The sequence below is a fragment of the Procambarus clarkii genome, chromosome 16, assembly GCF_040958095.1.
Source record: "Procambarus clarkii isolate CNS0578487 chromosome 16, FALCON_Pclarkii_2.0, whole genome shotgun sequence".
Lineage (NCBI taxonomy): Eukaryota > Metazoa > Arthropoda > Malacostraca > Decapoda > Cambaridae > Procambarus > Procambarus clarkii.
In genome coordinates, this window is record NC_091165.1 from 25,129,900 (window position 1) to 25,148,059 (window position 18,160).

Sequence of the window (18,160 nt, forward strand, 5' to 3'; positions counted from 1 at the left end):
GCAGTAAAATAGGTACCTGGGTGTTAGTCAGCTGTCACGGGCTGCTTCCTGGGGGTGGAGGCCTGGTCGAGGACCGGGCCGCGGGGACACTAAAGCCCCGAAATCATCTCAAGATAGCCTCAAGATAACCTTCTAGTTGTTGTTGTGTATTCTTATTAACAAAATGTACGACACGCTGGAGGGATCAACACAGTGGGGAGGGAGCATGTGAATCACGATATTTTTATTGTATCCATGACTGACGTGCAAAAACTGAGGTCATATCTCCATGACGATCTACACCGAAACTCCCAAACTTGTCTCAGGGTGTGAAATTTCACCCAGGGTAAGCCTGGCCCTCTGTCCCCGATCTAGGGAGGGAGGGAAAGACGGAAGGTGGGGAGAGGGTGGAGAGAGAGGGTAGAGAGAGGGAGAGGGTAGAGAGAGGGTAGAGAGAGAGAGGGTAGAGAGAGAGAGGGTAGAGAGAGGGTAGAGAGAGGGTAGAGAGAGGGTAGAGAGAGAGAGAGGGTAGAGAGAGAGAGGGGGTAGAGAGAGAGAGAGGGTAGAGAGAGAGAGAGGGTAGAGAGAGAGAGGGCAGAGAGAGAGAGGGCAGAGAAAGAGAGACAAAGAGAGAGAGAGAGATGCGTAATTCTCCACAAACGCAACTGTGCACACATTTTACATGTAAACAGAGCCTTCGATAAGGACTTTAAACCACCAGCTGATGATATGAGTCACAAACTAATCCCATACACAGGCCACAGTCGACAGCCTAATCTTCCACCAAGGTAGAGTTGCACAGGCTAATCTTCCATAAAGTCAGCATGGACTAGTATACGATGCACGAACGAGACCTTCGCAGAGGACACAAAGGTTTTTGTGGCCAATTTTGGGTCAATTTCCGACATTCTAAAGGAAAAATAAATTACAAATGTTAAGAAAAAATATACACCCGGTATATAGGAAGAAACACCGTACAAATGACAAAAATCAACGCGTTTTCGTAAGACTGAACAACTTCGTCGATTTTCTATATAGTACAAAGCAAGTCCTTCTAAAACATCTCCAACTGAGCAGAATACGGGTTTGATTTAAGGCGAACAAATGGCCTGATTGGATGATACTGTTCCAATCAGCGTGTGCCTTGGTCTCGAGTAGTAGCACACGCTCGCCCTCCACCCCAGCACGGGAGGTCATGTAGTTCTGCTGCTGCTGCTGGAGCGTTGAGTAGGAGAGGGAGGAGGGGGGGGGGAAGGGGGCCTCTGTGATCCTGCGTAGCATGATAAGTAACGCAATCGTAACCACAGTAAAAATATGCTGTGGTTTAGGTTAATAAAAAAAAGCAGCATTGACGTTTCGTGTGACTAATGAGTATCGGGAATGGCTTATCTGCATTCAATCATGTCACTATCATTATGCGATATTGTGTTAATGTATCATAATCCACTCGGGTGTAGAGGTTATATAATCCCAGAACATGTCTCATGTTCTGGCATTATATCACCCATTTCTGTCTGTATTCCTTGATAATATGATGAAACACGAAATAGTTCGCAGTTTTCGTTTCGGGTTTCCTTCGTAGACACTTACGCATAATTAATGTACTGCAATATTCCGTAAACTCACTCAATTGTAAATGTACAATCATTTCTGAATAGTTTTTAATTATTTTAATTGATTCGATTCCAGTATCTGCTCCAGGCTGACGCCTCCCCATCTCCGGCACGTGGTTAACGGAGGGTAATAATAATAATAATAATAATAATAATAATAATAATAATAATAATAATAATAATAATAATAATAATAATAATAATAATAATAATAATAATAATAATAAAAATAATAATAATACACACGAATCACAATAACGTGGTGTGTGTGTGTATATAGCGTACAAGACGTCAGAGGTAGAGGTATTTGGTTGACAGAGCCCGGGTTCATGTAGGGGGGGGGGGGAATTGTGTGAAACCCCGGTTAGCCTTCAGTAGAAGCCTCCGGATCCTCGTGGGAGGGGGGAGCAGTAGCACTCAGGTTGCAATTATTTTACCATGTCGTGGTACAGTTGAGCAGAGCGCGTCTGGGAACATCTCATGCATAGGTTCGAACCCTCATCAAGGACCTTGTGCATTTGGTAATAATAATGTTAAGCAGTTTAATAAAGCTATGGTATGAAACCTTTATTAATCTGTTGTTCGGGATGAGAACGAATGGTATTTGTGAATACGATTCAAGAGCAATATTCTCACAATAGGCTTGACAACCTCAAGATAATTAACAGATAACTTTTACCTCAAAGTTATTCCAGCATTTTACCAGCCCGTATATCACATTTCTAACTTTCCCACTCTCAGCACACACTTTTATTACTGCCCTTCTATACACACCACACCGTTATATTCTAAGTTATCTAAGTTATATTCTAAGTTATCTAAGTTGAAATCCCGACAGACCCCCACCAACGGCAGGCAGCTTCTAGCCCCGAGGCAGAGGCTACAGCCTGCCCTAATTAAGGGCACTCTATCCCATTCATGCATTTAATTATACCTCATGGAAGTGTTCCCAATAGTTTTTATCATTTCCACCCAGACGAAGACGGATATCGGCGTTGTTCCTTTTGTCAAGCCATTCATGTGAGGTTTTGGTGAGAAGCCTCAACTGTTCCAGCAACCACTAACGGGCTCCCCGAACAAATTTTGAATATATTCTAAAACCTGTGACAGGGCGGCATAATCGCCTTCGTCTTTATAATACCATATATATATATAATGTCTTAAAAGTGTCATGCCTATACGAAGATATTCAGATATCGAACGCCGAAAATTTTTGAAATAATAATAATTCAATGAAAAACTATACGGTATCCATTCACTGCACACCTAACTACCCCTTGCGGAGAATTTGCATACCCATGAAGTGTGACGTTGGTGGACCTTTAACTTCCTGTCAAACTGATGCCAAAATATAACTGTCGCCCTAAAAACTAGTTCCACCAAGCAAGGTAAAAATGACTCGGCCCCGGGTCTCTCACCTTTCAGCGCCCCCCCTTCCCCCCCTCCCCTCTCTCTCCCCAACCCCCCAACCCCCCCCTCCCATCTTCACACACCCACACCATCAAGAAGTTGGCGTTCAAGTCCCCCAGCCGGGATTCATCAAGCATTTATGCAAGCAATTACGAAACCAATACATCTTTTCTCCATCACAGCGGCTTTGTGTAAATTATTTAAGCAGTTTACACTCTCCGAAGCACTACGCGATTATTTATAATAATAATAATGATAACCTTGGGTTGTAAAGTTTCCAAGCTCGTAAACTGTTTAATACATTTAAACAAACCCACCATGATTAAGAACTGATGTACAAAGTTTCGTAAATGGTTGCATTAATGCCCGATGACGGCTGGCCCCTGGAGGAAAAGTATTACTGTAAATCTGAAAGCGAGCAATGGAGACAAGCTTCCACTTGGCACGAACAATGCGCAAAAACTAGGCTATACTAGAGTTGGAAAACTACAGTGTGTATAAACAGAAAGTTGTCCATCTAGGCGCGTCAGCCGGCGGGCAAATGAATCCTAGTAATCATTCCAACAGGTACCACCGGAGCTTCAATCCCAAGTTACAGCCCCGCTCCTGTGCCAGATAAGTCCACTATGAGCTCACCATAGCCCGTGCTACTTGGAACTTTTTGTTCCCAGTAGTTGAATCTTAAACAACAACAACACCGAAGCTTGCACCTCTGTCACCTCTCCTGCATTAATATCACTGACTGAACCTGCGATTATTCAAGTGAAATAGGGAATTGAGAAGGGAATAAGGTCTGGAATATGTAAATACTAGCTACTTACAGTAAGGAGTGCTAGATCTTCAACCTTGCTTTACAAAATACTAAAGCAAGTAATTTTTTATTTACAGAAGACATGAAAGTAAGAAGTTGGACTGGTAGGTAGAGTCAGAATTCTCTCGACTACAGCTTCATCTTGTAAAGTGTCCCTACAATGATCACAACATACAAGATACCGAAGGGAACAGACAGGTGGACAAGGTCAGTAATATTTAAATTGAGAGAAAGTAAGGCAAGATGATACAAATAGAAGCTGAAAACGCAAATGAGTCGAAGAAATGCTCGTACCCTGCACACGTGGTCAACAAATGTAATGCACTAATAGTAGTAGTTGTGGAAGCACTCTCAATCTACAACTTTTAAGACCAGATTCGGGAAAATAAACTCGAACGTCAGAACATGTCAATTATAACGCAACAGGTACAAGGTTTGTAGACAGGGTATAAAGAGCTAAACCTCACTCCTCTGTAGACACTGATTAGCAAATACTGACAGGAAAGTACAAGCTCTTACAAAGGCACCAGCTCCCAAATTAGGAACCGTCGCACTAGTCTCTCCACGACACACGCACAACCAGCCTTACAGCCTCTCATTGAGTTAATTACTAGCCTCGTAACTTAAGTATAGTACTCAGTGCTAAGTGGACCCGTTGCTTGTATCAACACGGGTAGAATCGACACATCATTTAATATAAAAAAAGACACTGCAGCAGCTATCGTAATAAAGGCCCATCCCACTGATATATGGCTAATCACAAACAAGAATGTTGTGTGGATATTGAATATAACAAGAGTACCCATAACCAATGCGGTAGACCGTATACATACTGTATAGTAGCACCCGATTCTGTTGCATTAGGCTAACAGACAGACCGACAAAAAGGGGGATGGGGGGTGTCGGGAAAATATTGGCAGAGGCGCTGCAGGACATGTGATGACCAAAAGTTAGCAGAACACGGGCAGGCGAGTCAACAGCCTTTGATGTAAGACAGTAATAGTAACGACCTTAGCAGCGTAATTTAACACTCCTGAACATTTGTTGAAGCCCCTATTTCACTCTGAATTAAACTGCCAGTTCAATACCGGCCACTGTTGCGAAGGTCTTAATGGTTGGTGACTGACGTGGACTACATGTCAGCAGTACCCTTGTTCGTAAGTTGTGGGTGTAGAGACCATTTCACCTCGCAATAATGAAGACTGCCATCTGATGTATTCTTTAATACACCACCCTTCATGATGTAATAAGACGTCCAAGTTGACACTACACTACACACAGAAATCACAATCGCGTGATGCATCAAATGAACCACAAGGGCCGTGACGAGGATTCGAACCGACGTCCAAGAGCATCCGTCCATTTACGTCCAAGTTGAGTCAGTGCGGTCAAGAGGAACCCGGCAGGGAAACCTCCATGGGCAGATGCTGGCACTCACTCAACAATAAACATCAGGTCACGGTATTTCTCAGCACCACAATACAGTCCTGGTCTTTCCCACAGCCTCATCTTTAATTTGTTACCCACACCACAAGTTTTCCTTTACCGGAAATATACTCCACGAAAGTACTACAATTTCAATGCATTTTAACTTAACAAATCATCTTAACACAGGATACACTGGGTAGAGACTTTCAGTTCAATGCATTAAAGTTCAAATCCAGTTAAGGTCAATAAAAAAAAAAATGGTTCCAGTCACATATATAAACAGCTCATTTTGGGAGCAATTTTGTGTGAAGTTGATGCATCGTTTCAAGGTAAGATACGGATATTACATGCTAAATATAGGGTCGATTGATAAACTTTTTTGCGGGTATGGGGGAGGACGGGAAGCTTAAGTGAGCTTTTGAAACTAACAAAAATCCCATTTGCTTCTCATAAAAATCTTAGCAAATACGGTAAATTCACCATCCTATCTCACTCAGTCTGTAGAAGTCACGTGTCTCCAGTTCCAAGAATGGGTTGATTCACTAAAGCCTTCAGGCATATGCAAGAAACGTTAACAACTCTGCCTTGTTGGAGAACTCTTAAAGAAACAAAAAACTACATAAACCCATGCTTGATGATACAACATCATATCTAACTGATAATCTATTAATAAAACAGAATTTTCAAGTGATAAAACCCAAATAAAAAAAATCCCACACACCTGACTAAATAAATTAAAAGAATGCACATAAAAAATAATGTTTGTACTCACCACTAGGGTAACACAATTGGGTGATGCCTTTATGAGTTCAATAATTTCATCCCTTATTTTGTTTTCTACACTGATTCCATTCACTTGCAGTAGTCTATCACCGGGGAGCAGCCCAGTTACATTGGCACGACCTACTGCTCCTGGTTCAGCAAAAACAATCGTGCGACGCGTTTCTGTGTTGTCAGGACTACGTTCAACCACCTGCGCTCTCCTGAGTGAAAATCCAAAGTCACCAGCTGGAGAACGATCAATGGTAAGGGTTCGCGGTGCTGGTGGCTGAGCAGGCACTAAAGCTGGGAGTCTCAGGTCAGCAGCGAATGTTTTGGTATGATGATGACCAACACACTCGCCCACGGGTGTAGGACTGGTTGGGGAGGCCGGAAGACTGGGAGGATGGTCAAATCCATCTATGGGGCTTAGCTCCACTACTACCTTTGGATGAGGCGGTGGCAAAGGGCTCATTAACTGCTGCGGAGGACTGCGAGGACTTACAGGACCAGACCCATTGGACACCCGTCGTGAATTTGTTAAGGATGTAATAGACAATCTCTGAGCTTCCAGCAGCACTCGTTCTTGACGCAAATTTTCATACATTATAAGTTCATTTTGCATAGTATTTTCTAAGAGGTTCGATTCATCATCTATATCCCCTTTAACACCCTGGTATTCTGCATTATCTAAGTCTAACTTTCCTTTTAAGATTCCACGTTTTGGAGGCCTAGGAGGTAGGCCAATACCTGATCGTAGTGAAATTCCATCACTGCTAGAATCACTGTGAAGACTGGATGCTGATGCCATAGCTTCATATCGTTCCCGAAGTTCTTGGAAAGTACCAGCCGAGGTTAAATCTACTTCTGATTGATCATTTCCCAGCCCTGATCTAAACTGCTCCATATAATCAGCTGTAATACCACTTGGCAACTTGTCATCTTTCTTTTTACGACCCTTGCCAATCAGACTGCGCCGTGCCTCATCCAACCTCTTTAGCTCATCTAGAGTAAGAGTGGCTCTGTCTTTTGACCGTTTGGATTCCTTCCTATCTTTTTTGTCCTTTTTCTTCTTCTTTTCGTCCTCTTTGTCCTTATCTTTTTTCATAAATCCAAACATCTTGTCAGTCACTGTGTACAGATCTCTGAAAACAACAAAATCAGTCATTAAACACTATCTTTTCATCCAGTATTAGATATTTATCTAAATTCACAGCTATGATAACTAAAATATACCATAAGAATATACAGTGAGACCCCACTAGAACAGAGAATGAACGAATTCATAGATGGTTCGCACATACTCAAGCCCATGAAAATGTTTTAATATTCATAAAGATTTATTGAATAAGCCATCACCATTCCTGTTCATAGGAAAAACACAGCTATGAAATTTATGACAATTGTCAGGTATGATTGTGACTGGTGACGGAGACTGGTGACGGTAATTTTCTTGGGGAAGCCAACTCTGGCTCCCTGAAGCTAAACACTGAGATGGTTCCAATCTACCAGGTCGCATCAGCTGTGTTCTTAGGCCTACCGGGAACCTGAGCCAGCACCTGGCCCCTTTACAGAGATGCAAGGAGCAGTGTCATTTTGCCGCCTCACTGGGGAAGGCATCCAGAAATTCAGCAAATCAAAACAAACCACAGCTGGGTTCAATAAGAGACCAAAGCCTCACAACCAGCCAAATGAACTTCCCCCAAACAAGGAAATGCAGAACAGAACCAGTGAGGAGTAGAGGTGCCATAGGCACAATCAGAGAGCACTGTCTGAACAGCAGGGATCCACAGCAATACCCTCCCAGCAAGCATCAGAAATATTGCCGGAACAGAGGTGGATATCTTCAAGATACACTTAGACAAGTTTTTGGAAGACATGCTGGACCAACTGGGTTGAAGTGGATATGCGGGTCGTTCCAAGCAACATCCTGTTGGACCAAGTTATCACAAGTCGAGCCTGGCCCCAGGCCGGACTCGGGGAGAAGAACGCCTGAAACCCTCTCCAGCTATGCCTAACTTCCACGTACATATTTCCTGCTAGGTGACCAGAGGCATACAGTGAAAGTATATGTGCCTAAATGTCTCCTGTGTCAGGAATCTGAGTCAATTGTATATTAGTCCACAAATATATTAATTTTTGAGCTATATATAGCAGTTTATCTGGTATTCCTTAGAGTAATTTATGTGAATGAGCAAGATGGCTGATCTTGAGTAAAGTGTGAGCCCAAATTCAATATTAAACAATAGATGATTAAAAAGAGTCACCCAGGGGTGTACAAACCTTATGTTAGTTTTACAATTTTGTTACAGGGTATTTACTTATTTTTTTTTTTATTATTCTGTGCTGGTGTAATTGACTTAGTGAAATACCATGTGCATGCAATTACTGAGAGATGTTGCTTTGCAGCACAATTATTTTTCCATACCTATATACTATATTAAAAATGAAGCAGCTATGCTCTTTTCATATAATAATAAAAATAATAATTTATTCACAAGGTACAATGAGTTTGTGAGATTATATAATATTGGTATGTTTACAGTCTTGCATAGCCACTAACACACACAGCATTTCGGGCAGTGCCTTTATTCCATGAAAAAACTATGGCTTAACTAAATAACAGGCCTAAACTAAATTAAAGTGGCTGTGGTTCCCCATCACACAAAAATATTGAAAATGGTTTCTAAATGCTAAATAAATTATTATTTGTGGAAAAAATTTCCTAATTTTATATTACAGCTGCATTGCTGTACTTTTTAAGGATACTGTATATCTAAAATGGTAATGGAGCTTTAAAAATTACAGCGCAGGTACCACTGGATGGAACGAATCCACAAAAAAATACCAGAAATTCTTTGAGTATACAGTAATCCAATAACATATTGAAACATGAAAGGTTTCAAAAGAGAAATGGTTGGAATAAAAACGAGTACATTTGGTTTTCCACGAGCTTTTGTGTATACATACGTACGTGTGTGTGTGTGTGTGTGTGTGTGTGTGTGTGTGTGTGTGTGTGTGTGTGTGTGTGTGTGTGTGTGTGTGTATGTATGTATGTATGTATGTATGTATGTATGTATGTATGTATATATATATATATACTTATATATTATATATATATATATATACTTATATATTATATATATATATATATATACTTATATATTATATATATATATATATATACTTATATATTATATATATATATATATATATATATATATATATATATATATATATATATATATATATATATATATATATATATATATATATATATATATATATATAATTGAGCCTCAAATTTTATTGTATACATTTTATTGTATACATTCATCATCTTTTATTTTCAGGCAGATATATGGGTCTTAAAGTGTAGGATGATACAAGAAAGAAGGCAAGAAATATGTAACAAGGGTCATTAAAAATATGGCTAGACACTGGCACCATAATACATTATTGTATGACACGTACACTTGGGTTAGTGCTGGCAATAGGCAGCAGTATGTAGTGGTGCATACAGGTACTGTATTTTTAACGTGCAGTAATAGAGAATTTAAGTTTGTTATAAGTCGAATGTCATAGCCAAATGGTTAAAAGGCAACAACATTTAATTGCATGATGTCTAAATAAAAGAGATTTTATTCAAGTTCAAGCATAGCTAATAATATATACTGCACAGACGAAGGGCCTCTTAAAAGTGGGGATGCTTGAGTAAATACTATTATAGGTATCTTATCTCTAAATTAATAAATACCTGACATGATGCAAGCCACATAATATTCAGTGCCTTTTATGTGGCTTGCATCATGTGGTGATTCAGAAACAGAAAACACAGATTCACAAAGTCATTGATTTATCCCTGTAGATAATGTGGGCAATGTTTTGTTAAGTCATGTTAAGCACTCCTGGGTTGGCCACAAAGGAAACTCATCCTTGGCTGGGGGTACCTTGACAAACTAATCTAAGGTTTCTTGCTCCTGGCAGGGCATTGTACTCCCATACCCATACTTCAATAACTGCATTGCTTCCTAAAATTGCCACAAAAAGATATTACCACAGAACATGAGGTAACATAATTTGTAATGCCAATGCAAACACACTGAAATGTTAAGGAAATATCGCCTTGTCATTGCATACATTATACAAAACATGTACTGCATATTGTAATGTGTTTCCATTAAGACAATTGGGGCATCATCAGGATATTTTAAACAACAAAAACTATAAAAAGCTGATCTGAGATGAACAAACAATAATACAAATTTCCATTTTTTGAATGCCAAATCACAAACCTGATAATGGCTATACAGTTACTGTATTGAACATACACTGTACAGTATTTTAGTAGAGGAAAAAGCCGTTCTATATTTAATATACTGTACTGTTTGGAAGTCTGCATTTAATATACTGTACTATTTGCAAGGACAGTATACACTCCTACTCCTGTATTATTTTTGCCAAGTTCATAAATATTTACATATGCATGCAGTTAAAAAAATGAAGATAAATTTAAAAAACTAGCTATTTAACTTGTTTAAAAATAACATGCTCTCACTGCAAACCTGTTCCCAAATTATTGTTATCTGGAAATAATGTATTCCACGACTAAATAAAGTACACAGATGCAAGAAGATCTATACTGTATATGAAATGACTATTATTTGAGGAAATCATCTTTGCAGTATATCAAGCAACCATGCTACCATGCGAGAGCTGTCACCGAATGCTTGGCAAAATCTGAATTTTTATACACAAAAATATAGAGGACCTAGGAACAATAGTGTCAGGTGACATAGACCTAATAGTCAAAGAGCTAATATTTAACAAATACCACATACTGAATTATTAGCAAGATGAAAATAACTAGAATCACCAAAATATAAAAAAGTCTATGATTTGTATATAAGAAGGGATTTAATAATGTAATCAATTGGCATGCAAATTTATATTGTAGTTGAAAATTAGAAAAGCACACTCATGGAACACTACATCACTGACACTGTTGCCCTTACACACTCAACCCTAACCACAGCAACATAGCAGGTAAAGTACCATACCTTCATAACCAGACCTGATCCCATTTGTCACTATCTAGAGTGCACCCATTATCAGCCCTCACAGAATACACAGCCTGCATTCTTTTGAGGGGCCAAAGCTTGGATATGGGATCAAGTATGGCTTGATCTCACCACCTATCCCTATTGGCCAATACAAAATCTTCTTAGATTATCTAAAATATTTAAGAAACTGATATACAAGCAACTATATTTCTTCTTAGCTAAACATAATATGTTGTACTGAGCTCTTGTCAATTTGGCTCAAAATCCCCTAAAGAGCACCAACTATTAAATAATAAATATGCATGAATCTATGCTCTCGGGTCTTAACACGAATGAGAACCCCATATAATTATTTGCTGACCTTCAACTGCTAACAATAACTTTCTCCTTAAAAATTTATCACAATGTTTCATTGAACAAATCTACTTCTGCCAATCTGCCATTAATATTAGTGTTCAACAGGGTAACATTCTTGGCTGCGAGTGAGCACATTAGTGAAGAAGCTGAAATGTGGGAAAACTGTAGATATTGGCGAGGTGCATACAGAAAATATTAATGTTACAGAGAGAAAGGAATGGAGTGGGCGCAAGAAATTAATTAACAAGCATTAGTTTACCAAGTGTAGTGGATAAAGTGTCAGGATATTATTCGAAAGAGTACAGAAAAATCATAAGAAATGTATCAGTGAAGTGGGTTCAGTGGTGGTGTAGGGTATGTTCACAAGACATTTGGTCCAAGACAGCTTATGCAAATGTATGCGAGAAAGGTATCAAGGTGAACATGGCATTTGTGGACTTGGAAAAAACATACAGCACTAATAGACAAGGGTTTTGGAGTAAAGAACAATGAGGTAACATAGTGCTCTTAAATGTTATGAAAGTTTTATATGTAGCTAGAAGTGCGGGGGTAAGATTTAATAATGCACAACTGATTTGATATTATTACAAATGTATGTCAGGATTGTCTCATGTCACCCTAGTTATTTAAATTGAATACACCACTATAAACTGTTCATGGATGGTATCACAAGGGAGGTCACTGCAAGAATGTTAAGGAGGGATGCAAATACAGTGTACCTTGCCTCAATGTGAGTAATTGAAGAACGAAAAATTTCACGTATGCAGAAAACAATTGTTACTGTAGCAGTGAAAGAGAGCTATGCAGACTACAGTACAGTATTTTATATGAAAGTTTTATCGATAGGCAAGAGAGTGTTAATAATAAATGTGTACAAAAAGTATTATAATAATAGGGAGGGAAATTCTGTGTGCATGCAAAAAGTGTGAAATGAGTGAATCGTGAGGTGCTGGAAGTGGTTTTTAAGTTTAAATGCCTGCAATGTATGATTAATAAATGAGGAATTTGGACAACTGAAGTTGAGAGTAGGATCAGTCAAGGAATGAAAGTGGCAGGTGCAATGAAAATCCAGGTTAGAGAAAACAAGACAGGAATAGATGCAGCCAGGAATTTGCAGGAAGGAATAGTGGTGTCGACTTGTGTAAAGTCGAGTCATGCTAGTGTAGCACGAGCATGCCAAATCAGATGTTAGAGCAGTAGAAATGGATAACTTGAGAAGCATATGAGGGATTAGGAGAGTAGATAAATTATAATAAAAAAAAAAAGTGTCAGGGAGATGTACAAAAGTCAATAAACCACAGTAGAACATACAGTATATGACAATCCATGAGGAGCACCGTACACCTGGTCTAATGAAATGATGGGTTGCTGCTGTGGATACCTTCTTCAGTGACATTCTGTTTGATTATCCATGATGGTATATACTGTATAAAGCCTGCATTTTTTAATGGACAAGTAGCATTCTTTTTATTTAACATCTATTACCTTCTTTTGCTATTAATATAAAGTTGCAGGCTAAACCAACTGATTAAGAATTAGTTTTAAATTCCTCCCTTACTTGCCTAGGAACCAACTTGAGATGATGTTAGGCTACACCTCGACAGCCCAGTTGTATAGACATCTGTGTTCTTTTGTATAGGTGTACCAATGACTCAGTATCGATAGCATGACCTACTTTTGCAGTATCAGTACGAGTAAAATTTCAGCCAATATTTCATACCTTTTTTTTACAAATTTTCTAACATCTGTCAAAAAATATTATGTACTAGTAACACAGTACAGTATTAGCCTTTTTAATCATCAGAACATTGGAATCAGTTAAAACAATATTTGAATCGGGGAAAAATATTGTTATCGTTCCACCCCTTCTCTTTTTGTCTAGAATACTGTGCTGCACTCTGATCCCATATTCATTCAGAGAATGCAAGACATCCTAGGTAGAAAATATACATAGATCATTTACTGTTTGCAAAGGATTGGTAAAACATCTAAACTACAAGGAACACCTTGGGTACTTGGGTAGTAAATAATCTCTAGAACACACAAGAGATATCACAATCTGATAAGGCATTACCATTAAAGTCTGACCTCAGGTTAAAGCTGAATGAGTAAACAAAGATTAGCCAACTACAGATAAACCACTGACATTACCTGTTCATATCTTTGATGATACATTCATTTGGAATTACCCTCGAATGGATGGCCACTTGATACTGTATTACTATTTCTACTACATTTTTCTCTTCTACTGTACTACTACAGTACTACTACTAAACTGATGATTCTTCAGATTAAGTGTTCCTACTATTACTGCCTATTCTGTGCAGTGAAACAAAATCCTGTGTTAACTTGTATACGATGTCACTTGGAAATACTTCTCCATATTCACAATTTACAATGGAAGCTTTTTCCAACTCAAGGACCATTGCCGAGCCAGCAAAACTAGCAACACAGAGGGAGCTCACATGAATATCCGAGCTGTACCATTACATATAACACACATGTACCAGTACATATTTTTTTTAAGATATTAGCATGACTATACCTAATACAAAAAAATTGGTAAGTTAGTATGTCTACAAGTAGTAAACACAAGAGGAAACAGACTGATGCAAATAAAATAAGAATTTAAGACTGTAGATCTGGGCGTCCCAATAAATGTTATTGCAGTTCATTACCTCTTCATATCTTTGATGAGACATTCGTTTGGAATTACATTACCTGTTCATTTATTACATTACCTGGAATTACATTAGTGATAAAGATAACTTATAATATTGTAAATATGATTTTAAGACTGAAAATGCAGACTTTGCAACTCGGGAAGAAATTAAGTTAGCTTAAAGCTAAATGTGGATAATGATGCAGTGTGGCAGTTGCAAAAAAAATGATGAGACACTAATGAAACACACTAGTCATGGAGTGGATGCCTATGGAGCAAGTACAGTATGGACATTTTGTTTTTGTTTTTACCAAAAATAAACATTACTGTACTGAGGTGTTTAATTTCAGAGGAATATCTTAAGCCTTGGAACTTAAAAAGCCACCATAGTATTAAATAAAGTTAGCTGGGAAATGCCAGTCTGCCGACATCTTCCACATATACTGTACTGTATACTATGCAGTACCAAGAATAATATTCAAGAATTGAAGCTAGTCTATATTTTATTTCATATCATATAGTTTACTTTCCTCATGTGGTTTTAAATTCAAAATAAGCTACATGCAAATGTGTTTACATTAATAGACAATAATTGCAGGAAAAATAGTAAATACCAGAACATGCAACAGAAGAATTTAGAACTAACCATTACATTTGGGAAGGAAACCACAATTAAAACTTTATTGCATTTTCAAGCTTAAAACATTTAGTCAACAAATAAGTCAATAAAAACTATAATTTAATAAACTGAAGCCTGCCTTTTAGGTGCAAACAAAACATATTAAACCTTTTACCATTGTGATTTCTTCAAAAATATCGAGACAATTGGATTGGCGGGCCACATAAATAAATTACACATGAGAAATGTCTACCCCACCAGAAATAAAAATCATACATTGCATGAAAATTCCAAGTGATATTTCTGCTATAATACCCCATGATTTAGCGGGAACTCTAAACTAAAATTTTGGAAACCATCATGCATTACAACTATGCACAGGTTAGTATGCATTTATAACATGTGTGCTCATATACACACACATTAGTTCGTACTCTTGAGTATTTTAAACTAAACTAAAAAGGTAAAAAGTTATCTATCACAGGCAGTGAAAGAGTTTATTGATGACTTTGAGCTTTAGAAATGCTATTTTCAGTATGGTAGTATTGAATACAAAACCTGATAGGTGCCTTGGATGTGTTCAAACAATAAACACAGTAGGCTGTTACGTTAATCCTGATACAATTACTGCATTAGTGCAGTACTTCCACAGGCTGGTATTTGTACCAGTCCATGAAACACCGGTACAGGAAGCCCGTGCAGCACTTCACCGGTACAGGAAGCCCGTGCAGCACTTCACCGGTACAGGAAGCCCGTGCAGCACTTCACCGGTACAGGAAGCCCGTGCAGCACTTCACCGGTACAGGAAGCCCGTGCAGCACTTCACCGGTACAGGAAGCCCGTGCAGCACTTCACCGGTACAGGAAGCCCGTGCAGCACTTCACCGGTACAGGAAGCCCGTGCAGCACTTCACCGGTACAGGAAGCCCGTGCAGCACTTCACCGGTACAGGAAGCCCGTGCAGCACTTCACCGGTACAGGAAGCCCGTGCAGCACTTCACCGGTACAGGAAGCCCGTGCAGCACTTCACCGGTACAGGAAGCCCGTGCAGCACTTCACCGGTACAGGAAGCCCGTGCAGCACTTCACCGGTACAGGAAGCCCGTGCAGCACTTCACCGGTACAGGAAGCCCGTGCAGCACTTCACCGGTACAGGAAGCCCGTGCAGCACTTCACCGGTACAGGAAGCCCGTGCAGCACTTCACCGGTACAGGAAGCCCGTGCAGCACTTCACCGGTACAGGAAGCCCGTGCAGCACTTCACCGGTACAGGAAGCCCGTGCAGCACTTCACCGGTACAGGAAGCCCGTGCAGCACTTCACTGGTACTGGAAGCCCGTGCAGCACTTCACCAGTACAGGAAGCCCGTGAAGCACTAGTACATGAAGCTTCATGTACCAGTGAACAAAAACTCTCACTTGGTTTTCTATCCACATTCTCTATTCTTAATTATGTTATTTTGGTGTGTATTATGAAACTAATCAATTAAATGTATCTAATAATTACAAAAATGAATAAACAGTAAATAATAATTACAACAATTAATAAACTGTAATTAATAAAAATTAATAAACAGTTTAGTATATGGAACACTAGAGTACATACAACACTATATACAACACTACACTACAGTATATACAACACTACACTACAGTGTATATACAACACAACATTGTATGTTGTCACATGAAAATTAAATATTTTAAGTGAAAAACTCAATAAGCTTTAATGTATAACTTAATCAGACAATTCCCCAATTAATAAAAAAATCTTGAATGTAGAGTACAGCATAACTTAATACAAAAAATTAGACTTAGACAAGATATATAATCACTATTCACTTTTACTTAACAGTGCATATTATTTTTTCACTACTATCTGGAGACAAAAATGTAGGATTCTGCAAGAGATAACATCTCTTGGGTGTGTGTGTGTGTGTGTATGGGTGTTATGCAATGGGGACCTCCTTCCCTGTTACCAACTCCTAATGAACATTTGAACTAGTGTCATCAACTCCCAGTGTCCATGGGAGTAGTGTAGTGGGTGAGAGATTTGATATTAACTCCCTGTGAACATGTGTGAATCAATGAGAGAACCAGTGGGATCAATCCCCCCAGTGTCTATGGGAGTAGTGTAGTGGGCGAGAGATTTGACACCAATTCCCAGTGTACATGGGTGTATCAATGAGTGAAATAGTGGCATCAATCCCCCAGTGTACATGGGTGGAGTGTAGTGGGTGGGATAGTGTCACCAACTCCCAGTATACATGGGTGGAGTGGATGGGAGTGACACCAATTCCCAGTATACATGGGTGGAGTGTAGTGGATGGGAGTGACACCAATTCCCAGTATACATGGGTGGAGTGTAGTGGATGGGAGTGACAGTGACACCAACTCCCAGTATACATGGGTGGAGTGTAGTGGGTGGGGACAGTGTCATCAACTCCCAGTATATATGGGTGGAGTGGATGGGAGTGACACCAACTCCCAGTATACATGGGTAGGGTGTAATGGATGGGTGACAGTGACACCAACTCCCAGTATACCTGGGTGTAGTGTAGTGGGTGGGGGACAGTGACACCAACCTAGTGCTGGCTTGACCACTCAAAGTGACCCACTCCAACTTCCCCACCGACAAAATCACAAATCTCCACTTGTCGTCAACTTGAAGTTTTCCCAAACTCTTTTTGGCAGCGAATTCCTGACTACCTCCACCGACGACATACACCTTTAAACACCACATTTACATGCGTAAATAGCTCTGTGCACTGCAAAGATTTGACACGATAGGCACCCACAAAGTTCACATAACGGCACTCTTCCTCACATTCACTGCATTATACGCCACCCAAATACCTTTACAGCTCTTTGCGACACCTCACGCGCCCTCACAGACATTACAGTCACCATCGCTTACCGGTCAAAGGTAGCCTACGCAATATTTAATCCAATTTCATTGAGATCGAGGGCAGGGAAGTCCGCGGACACAAGTGTAAACAAACAGCAATATGGCGACTGACTGACAGTGGGGAGCGCGGCCTGCCTCGCCGCCCCCTCCACTCCCGCCGCCGCCGCCGCCGCCCAGCTACCTAGGCCACAGCGTTTGAAATCTTCCCTCGGGTGGGACCTCTCAGCGACTAGGACGTATTACCTCCATTGGGTGGGACCTCTCAGCGACTAGGATGTATTTCTTCCCTCGGGTGAGACCTCTCAGCGACTAGGACGCATTTCTTCCCTCGGGTGGGACCTCTCAGCGACTAGGACGTATTTCTTCCCTCGGGTGGGACCTCTCAGCGACTAGGACGTATTACTTCCCTTGGGGTGGGACCTCTCAGCGACTAGGACGTATTACTTCCCTTGGGTGGGACCTCTCAGCGACTAGGACGTATTTCTTCCCTCGGGTGGGGACCTCTCAGCGACTAGGACGTATTTCTTCCCTGGGGTGGGTTCTCTCAGCGACTAGG

At 39.9% G+C, this 18,160-nt stretch overlaps 1 protein-coding gene across 2 annotated transcripts in view; it reads right to left on the bottom strand.

Moving 5' to 3' along the window:
• Window positions 1–17,768, bottom strand: part of Mhcl (Myosin heavy chain-like) — a 402,915-nt gene extending 385,147 nt beyond the window's left edge. For both annotated transcript variants that reach the window (XM_045745416.2, XM_069325323.1), the window contains exons 1-2: window positions 17,614–17,768; window positions 6,014–7,145 (exon numbers count right to left, since the gene is read on the bottom strand). In XM_045745416.2, coding sequence (XP_045601372.2) covers window positions 6,014–7,120 — 1,107 coding nt within the window. In that variant the 5' untranslated portion in view covers window positions 7,121–7,145; window positions 17,614–17,768. The remainder of the gene's footprint in view (window positions 1–6,013; window positions 7,146–17,613) is intronic.
• Window positions 17,769–18,160: the final 392 nt, after the last annotated feature.